This window comes from Paramisgurnus dabryanus, chromosome 4 (genome assembly GCF_030506205.2).
Source record: "Paramisgurnus dabryanus chromosome 4, PD_genome_1.1, whole genome shotgun sequence".
Classification (NCBI taxonomy): Eukaryota; Metazoa; Chordata; class Actinopteri; order Cypriniformes; family Cobitidae; genus Paramisgurnus; species Paramisgurnus dabryanus.
The window spans coordinates 28,832,282-28,841,158 of NC_133340.1; the positions used below are offsets into that span (position 1 = coordinate 28,832,282).

The 8,877-nt window shown below is 36.1% G+C and overlaps 1 protein-coding gene and 1 long non-coding RNA gene across 2 annotated transcripts; one reads left to right on the plus strand and one right to left on the minus strand.

The window, feature by feature from the left end:
• Positions 1–1,061: 1,061 nt before the first annotated feature.
• LOC141282099 (E3 SUMO-protein ligase KIAA1586-like) lies at positions 1,062–3,385 on the minus strand. Its single transcript, XM_073814604.1, has 2 exons — positions 1,943–3,385; positions 1,062–1,848 (listed from the first exon to the last, which is right to left on the minus strand). Exons 1-2 carry the CDS (start codon positions 3,383–3,385, stop codon positions 1,144–1,146), a joined length of 2,148 nt encoding a protein of 715 aa, XP_073670705.1. The 3' UTR covers positions 1,062–1,143.
• Positions 3,386–4,751: 1,366 nt separating this feature from the next.
• Positions 4,752–6,269, plus strand: LOC135735569 (uncharacterized). The gene is made up of 3 exons (XR_010527654.2): positions 4,752–4,776; positions 5,157–5,249; positions 6,193–6,269. It is a non-coding gene; the product is annotated as an uncharacterized lncRNA (long non-coding RNA).
• The last annotated feature ends 2,608 nt before the right edge of the window (positions 6,270–8,877 follow it).

Below are 8,877 nucleotides of genomic sequence, written 5' to 3' on the forward strand. Positions count from 1 at the left end.
CGATATGACCACTGGAGAACTCGCTATAGAAGATTTACAGCTGGAGGATACTGGACTTTATACCATTGAGATCAACAATAAAGAGCAAAAAAAAATCAATTTGACTGTTATGGGTGGGTAAATATAAATATCATAGATTCATTTGTTGTTGTTATTATGTTACTGTTTCTATTTCTTTTTAAGGTCATTTACAAACAAAAAACAAAAACAGAAAACAACCTTAAAATGTATGTAATGGTATGAAATGGTAAAACCATGTGCCACATCAGATGATACTTTGATGAATACCATGGTATTAAAATTCATATGTGTTATGGTACCACAGTAAGATGGTACTACTATCTATGTTTAGAGTATTTTAGTTGTTTTTGAACCCATTATGATGATGTTTTCTCTGTGGACTTTTAAAACTTTTGTTCACAGAGGGTGTCACCAAACCAAAATTGAAACTGGAGAATACAAATCGTCCTGATGATGATATGTATTTGACATGTGAGTATAGCGCAACAATTCAATAGAAGAGTTTTAATGTTGACAAACCACAAAACTAGAAAAGCCAAGACAAGGACAGTCCATAACATTTAAGCCAGGTTGCCAGACATCTGCTGCACCTGTACACTTAGCAATGATGTGAGTGAGGAAACCAGCTATCTGGTTAAGAGGAAAGTCATTTTTAATTGATATAAAATGAAGTTCTATGCAGGCAGTATTGTCTGTATGACTTAATGACAAATACTAGACTAATAAACTTCTCAAGTATATGAAACAATTAAGCCTTAAGCCTTGAAATAAATATTGCACATTTTCTTGAATTATTTTTTTATTTACAAACACACAGAGATCTTGGCCTCAGGCCATTCAGAAATACTGCTTTGTTGGCAGAATCCATTAAAAGCAGTGTTCGAATTGTGTCAAAGATTATGGGGGGTCCCCTAGCTAAGCCCCCCCATCATTATAGTGATAGTCAGATGCAATAACCAAAAAATATTTTATTTTACTTTTACATTACATTTTACACATTTAATGTAAATCTAACAAAAAATATATCACAATTCTTTAAAATTTTTCATTTACGTCCTTTCTGCCATTGTAAACATGCAAACAGAGCAAAACAAATGATGTGAAGGACTTTTATAAAACACTTCATTTTCCACTGGATAGAATGGCCCACAGCGGCCTGATTTTTTGGGCAGATTTGTCTCTCCCTGTTTTACTGGCTGTAGACAGACAATGTTTCTCCTTAAGCCAGGACTGAATATAGAGTTGAGGATCAAACATGTTTAGAGGGGGGCCATTAAGGTCAATGAAAAGAACAGCAGAGAGGCTCCTAACACGAAGGCGATTCCTAGCATCTGTGGCAGTGGCATTGAGGGCAGAAAAGCCTCTCTCACACTCAGCAGAACTTGCCAGGTATGTTTTACTGGCATTCAACAGTTTTTTGAGGACCTTTCCATTCTGGTCATTGTTGAGCTTCCAGTTTCTGAAGTCTTCAACTGCTTCCCTACTTGATACTCCAAGCATCTTTGCCAGGTCATGGATTTCTTTCTCCCCAAAGAGAACAAGAAGGTCTCTGGATTTTGGCCAGTTACCAGGATTCAGTGGTGCTACAATTTTTGTAAGCTTAGTGTCAGGCATTCTTGAAGAGAGACTATCAATGAGTGCTTGGAGGAACTGCAGTCTATTTATATGTTCTTTGCTGAAATGCAAGGGCACTCCTTTAAATTCTCCAGACTGAATACTTTCCTCTGCTTTGTCCATTGACTTCCCTGGGGTGGTTTTGAAAGCCTTCAACACCTCAATTGTCATTTTTATTTCTTGTGTGGCATCCATAAGAGAAGTGTTTCTGTTCTGAAAAAAGACAAAACAATTCTAAATATAATCAACATAGCATTTCAATGTAATTTTCTTGTTCATACTAAAGTAAAAGAAAGCCACTACATACTTGCAGTTTTAGAGATAGACTCCTAAGTTCACGTAGCACATCTTTTATAGTTGCCAGGTCTTTAACAAACCCAGTGGCTGTGATGTGATTCAAAAGGCCATTGAATTTTTTTCTTTCTCCATCACAACGTGATCCATCTTCAGCTGCTTTTTTCATCTGTTCAGCCAAAGCAGGGTAGTCTCTCCAAACAGCTTGTACTGTCAAAAAACTACTTGCTACCCAACGAATGGTAAAGATTTGACCAATCTTAAGCAGGCTGACATTGACCTGAGAGGCTGCCTCTGCCAGTTGTCTTGCATTCTTTGGGGACTGATGGTACAGTGTGTACAGTTTTGAAATAAATATCTCAAAGTAATTGCAACCTGTGACTGACTTTAGTGCATCATTTACTGACAACTCAAGCCTGTGTGCAAGGCAGTGGATACTCTCCAGTAGACTGTAGTCTTTTTTTAGCCTTGTGATAAGACCACTTTCTCTTCCAGTCATCACAGATGCCCCATCAGTTGTTATGCAAATCAGATGAGACTTGAGATATTCATCATCCAGGTCAGCTTCCATGAGACTCTTTTTTACTGCTTTGTATATGGCATCAGCAGTTGTTCCTTCCTCCAGCTCAATCAAATCCAAAAATATGTTTTCAATCTCACCTTCTCCTGTTACATCCCCTCTGAGGTACAGAATGAGGTAGCTTATTCCAAATACAGTGCTTTCATCAACTGTAAGACCAATCCAAGAGCCAACACTTTTAATAGTCAATACAATTTTTTTCTTCATTTTACTAGCAATATGTGCTATTATATTAATGCAAGAATGATCAGATTTGTGGCAAGAGCCAGTTTTTACACCATTCATTTCCTGTAATTCAACCAATCCATTCATTTTTGAGAAAGCTAACTTCTCTTTTGCAACAAAATATGCTGTTCTAAATGAATGCTCTGTCTCTGACAGAACTTTAGCATTTATTGTTTCTGTCAATGTGGTCAACACCTCTTTCTCTCTCAGCTGTTTTATTTCTGTTGCTTTCTTGTGAGTTATGCTGTCTTTGTGTTTGTAGATTTTCTTTCTCATGGACCTAACATCTTTAGCTGAAACCTCTCCAGAAGTCCACTCCTCTGAGACCTGTACTCCCTTTTGTGTACCAAAAAGGCGCTTTGCATCTCTGCAGAATGTGCATCCTAATTTATTTCCATTTATGAATAACCATGGGGAGTATTGCTGTGTCCATGCCTCAAGCTGTTGCCTGCTAAAGTGTCTTAAAATCTGATCTGTACTTGTAAGAAGGGGTGAAGCTGTGCTTTCTCCCTGGGCTGGGTGTACACAATGTGTTGTAGATGTGCTGACTTGTGTCCTGCACTCGGGCTGGGCTGTCTGAATTTCTTGTAGCCTTGTAGCCTGGAGACTGGGCTCTAAATTCTGTACTGTTTGAGTGTCCTGACTTTTCATTTCACTGACAAGGCTCTTCTTAGGCTGAATGCTAAAAAAAGTATTTAAAAACAGTATTTTCACAATATTTTCCATATATACTCTATGCCTGACTAAGTGTCTTTCTTATTTCTGATTAACTCCTTCCCCAACAGCATTTTTATGATTTTCACAAAAGTTAGTGTTTTAGAAGTTGTGTAAAAGCACCACCTAGTGGATAATAGCGGAATATGGATTGCCCTAAAACTCGTATTTGGCAGGAAAGTGTTTTCTTTTGAATATTTACTCGTCAATAGCGGGGAAAGAGCTAACGTTAACTGATTTTTTCAACAACATTTAAGAGCAGAAATAATTATAATAACAATAAGACTTAGGCTACCCTTCAAAAAAGTCAGTGATGGTTTTTCTTTTCCTTCCCTTGTCCATCTCTAAAACGGCAAGTGATATATTATTTTCGCATTGTTGTTACCGTGAGTGTATTTGTAAAAAGAAACACATCAGCAGTCACTGAAAATACATTATTAATTATAATTAAAACTGCAAGCATTGATGGAAGGGCCCTCCAACACATGCCACCGCCATCCCATGGCATTAGAACAACAGGGAACAGTAAACATGCATTTAAGCACATAAACAGATGTAAACTTTTTAAAAGTCTAATATAATGCGTCACATTTCCTGTTGCTAATTACAAATGACAGTGAGCTAACCTTAGTATTGTGTGTAAAATAGCATGAAAGAAAGACTTCTTGTATATCGAAATTGTATAAATACCCTAATATTTTTTCAGTTACAACACAAACGCCTATTCAATATTGGTAGATTCGATACAACAATCATAAATCAATTAAGAATTCCATCTTACCATCAACGAGGTGAAAATCATCCACGCAGAGACAGCTATTGACTCGTCTGTCGATTCCTCCGGAAAACAGCAGGGGGCGCACTTGAGTGTTTACATTTATTTCAGACAGAAATCTTTTGGATTCGTTTATTTCGAAATAAGGGACAAATAACAAACAGTATCACTTTGTGGCAGCTTACAACGAGAATTTTAAATTAATGTAGTATTTTAATTTTTTTTTAAACCAGGGGACCCCCCTAATTTATAATTTTGTGCTTTATGGGGGGTCCCTAAAGGCTTATAGGAGGTCCGGGACCCCCCCAGACCCCCTTCAATTCGAACACTGATTAAAAGTCACTCCAACTTTTCAGCAAAGGCCTCAATGTACACGAAAGATGAATATGAAATGTTGAGTCACTTGTTACTGGCACAAAAAAGCCCTGACTCTGTGCCCTGATCCTGGTTCAGAATCAGCTCTAAAGTCTTCCTTGCATTATGATGTTGTTTTCTTTGTGGCCTTTTAAAAGAGTTTTAATCATTTCCTTCACAGATGGCGAAGGCACCTCAGGTAATCCTACAGTAGTAATGTGACATCAATCTGGGTGAATGGTAGGACAGAAATGTACTTTTTTATAAAAGAAGGAAATTATTGAGGGTCAGATTAAGTTTATTTGAGTGTTTATTTATGGCAGAAATCATATTTGATAAAACATCTCAGTATAGTGACCAGACCGCCCATAGCACAAAGATACTTCTGTGTCATGTGACCTGATTTAGTTTGTGTGGTATTATTTGAAATTACATTACAAATAAAGCTGTGTTATAAAAACTATAATCTGAGGATTACTGACACCTGATGTTTTGATTTTTCAATTAATCAAACATTGACCTGGGGGTTTCTGCCATTATCATATAGGATAAATATACTTCTCTTTGTTTCTTTAATAGGTTTAAGCACCAAAACTACCAGTGGATTTTTAATTCCTTTGATCAGTGTTACTGTTATCCTTAACCTGTTTATCTGACATACAACTTTTTATGGTAAGACTATAATATAGTTTTTGTTGTTGTTGTTGCTTTGAATGTTTTCAAGCTCTTTAGCCACCAAACTCTATAAGAATCTCACCATGAAGCCAGTAATGTATTAATAAATGCATTTTATTTTGCTGTTGACTTTAAATAATTGAGGTTAACTCTGTTCTTGTCTTTTATAAGAGCGCTGTGCTGCTTGCTGTGAGAGATGTAAGATTTAATTTTTGTTAATTAGTAAATTTCTTATGAAAAGTTGTACATGATGTGTGTAATATCAAACACACAATACATAATGTGAATGTGTTTGAAAATAATAAAGGGGTCTATTATGTTTTTTACAAAGCCTTGTCTTTGAGGTGTAGCCTACTAGAATAAGTTTTCATGCTTGATTATTCAAAAACACTTTACTTTTTTCCTCCATTATTGCATTACCTTTCTTCCTTTAATCGCTCAAATCCTCAATTGTTAATACATTTCTGAAGTCGTTCTGATTGGTTAAATTGTACAGGACTTCCTGTAGAAATTTTACTGTACCGTATATGTAAGAATTTTATTTTATTTTCATTTCATTTATGAACATACTGTAACTAAAATATCTAGTTTTGAGTGGACTTTCAGCTTTGTAACTTTACATACTTTACAGAATGACATGTGAAAAAGCAGAATAGCACTCATTTATTTCTGTTTTCTTCTTCAAAAAAATGTGATCATTTAATTTTATACTTAAAAAAATGTATGATAAGCCATGCAACAGTGCATTATGCATAGAATCACAGCTAAAAGTTAATGTTATGATGACAGCCAGGTGTTTTATATAACAGTTATCACTATATTGTATATTTTAAGCATGGCTGGAAGAATCAGTATTTAGCAACCAGTATCTAGGATCAGAATTATCCGTGTGAATGTGTTTAAATAATGTGTATTTTACTTTGTTTTCTTCTTTCCTTAGAAATATCAGTCTTGTATAAATGACTGACGCTACCGCCATCAAATGCATTGCTAATGGATCTTGCATGGGACTTTAAAGGAACACGCCCACATTTTGGGAAGTTAGCTTATTCACTGTATCCCCCAGAGTTAGATAAGTCCATACATACCTTTCTCATCTCCGTGCGTGCTGTAACTGGGTCTGACGCAGCCCCCGCTAGCTTAGCTTAGCACATAGACTGGAAGTGAATGGCTCCAGCTAGCAAACTGCTCCTAATAAGTGACAAAATAACGCAAACATTTTCCTATTTATGTGTTGTGATTTGTATAGTCACAGCGTGTACAAATAACAAGGTGATATGAGACACAGCCATCTTTTAACAGTATACATACTGGGAACTATATTCTCTGAAGGCGAAGCACTGCTACTTGGGCGGAGTGATTTGCTCGCAGCAACCGAGAAGCCCCTGGTGAGGAGCAGAGAGTTCGGTCCATGGGCGTAGATTTAGGGTGGGACGCTAGGGACATGTCCTTACCAATATTTAGGGAAGACTGAATTGTCCCTAGCAATAATTTCGACCAAAATTAATCTGTATTTATATATAACCACTGATGTCCTACTTATTCTTGTGTTTTCTATTTTTTACTTATTATATTTTTTCAGGAATCATTTAAATGAGATTAGAAATCTTTTGCAATCCCGTTCTGTAAAAATAACGCTCTATGTGGTACACAAACAGTTAACAGCTTTCGTTCTCTGCAATGCCCGCCTCCGTAACTCACATTGCTAATATGATTGGATTAGCATTTCTTGAGTCCCGCCACTCTAACTCACATCACTTTATGTCTTTACTCGCTACGTGTGATAGGATGGTTTCACTTTGTACAACGCGCCAAAGTTCACTCAACAAGACGCGCGTGATTATTCGGGCTACAGGTAAGTGATGAAGAAAGTTTTATTATACCCACTGTAACTGTTTCATGCACAAAATACGGAACAAGTTGTGTCACATAATGATTCAAGGACAGTCTTTTCACCAATACACGACAATCCCATGTTAACCTGAGGAGTTGCAAACTTGTGTCAACCTTTTATAAATGGGGTTGTAAGGTGTTTTAGGGGGTCCCTAATCCATGAAAGAAAATAACCCCAACATGGTAAAAACATGAATTCATGTCATGATTGCTGAATACTTTACATTACTGCACTGTGGTCATTACTTGCACAGATGTAGACATAATGTAAGGTTGCATTTTAAACAAACTATTTTTTTCACCCTGATTAACTGTCTGTTAATGAAAAGAAGATTTAATGTGAACTACAGAAACGTCAATAAACGTTGTTCAGGAAACAGCATGATATACATACCATCTTCAACACTGGGATTTTTTGGCAAAATTAAATTAAGAATTAAATATTAATTGCATATTCTTCAATGTTATAAAGTAAATATGGATTCATATATGTTACAAAGTGATTTTCTTGATATATGTTACAAAGTGATTTTTTTGACAAAGACTTTAACAGTTACTGTTTATTAGGCTCTAGGACATAAGGAATTGTTTATTATAGTACATTAAATTTGGGATGGCACCGGGGGTGGCGAGTCAGATGTCACTGAGTAACGTGCATACTGAGTTGTCTGTTGGTTATGTCAAGTAAACAGTGATAAACAGTTTTAATGCGACCATTTTATTTATGTCCCCACCAATGCCAGGAGCAAACCTACGCCCTTGGTTCGGTCAGAGTTGTGCAAATCACTCCGCCCAAGTAGCAGTGCTTCATCTTCTGAGAATATAGTTCTCAGTATATATACTGTTAAAAGATGGCTGTGTCTCATATGACCTTGTTAATTGTACACGTTGTGACTATACAAATCACAACACATAAATAGGAAAATGTTTGCATTATGTTGTCACTTATTGGGAGCAGTTTTGCTAGTTGGAGCCATTAACTTCCAGTCTTTGTGCTAAGCTAAGCTAGCGGGGGCTGCGTCAGACAGAGTTACAGTACGCACGGAGATGAGAAAGGTATGTATGGACTTATCTAACTCTGGGGGATACGGTGAATAAGCTAAATTCCCAAAATGTGGGCGTGTTCCTTTAAATTTCAGCTTTACTATTGCGACTGGACCTCATAAAACTTAACATCTGTGTCTTGATAACATTGAACCTTTTCTTGAGAGAAGATGATCTTGGGGAACCAAGTTGATAATTCTTCAGGTGATTGTGTTGATATGAGCTCATAAATGAAACATTGTAACCAGCTATTTAATTACAGCATTTTTTTATATATATAAAAATAAAGCATACAAACCATCTTTTAGTCAATACAGGAAAAATTTGATCTGTTTGAAAAGGTAAACCTAGAAAATATTCCTGAAGACTTGACAGAAGTTAGAAGCAAACAATAAATGTGACAATAAAAACAGACAAACATACGGTGTCTCTTAATTTCTAGAGGGAATTCTGCAAACAAAACATGAATATTTGAAAGATATGAAGTGTATTTGCTGTGGATTGCTACATGCAATCCATAACAAACAAAAACCTAACATGTTTCTGTTTGACACTGGACAATGAAACAAAAGGAAATAAATGAAGAAACAGCTGAAATATTTTTAATTTTAGAGGTTTGTCCATAACAGCACCCAGAAACCAAAAATGTAAATAAATGAAAGTTTTTGCTCATGCATTTATAAATGAC

What these genes read in the sequence shown, in the direction of transcription:
- LOC141282099 (XM_073814604.1), bottom strand. Translation starts at nt 3,385, where the DNA reads ATGAAAAGTCAGGACACTCAAACAGTACAGAATTTAGAGCCCAGTCTC. An exon ending in GTCTATCTCTAAAACTGCAA is followed by an intron (nt 1,849 to 1,942) that starts GTATGTAGTGGC and finishes GTCTTTTTTCAG; the next exon opens with AACAGAAACACTTCTCTTAT.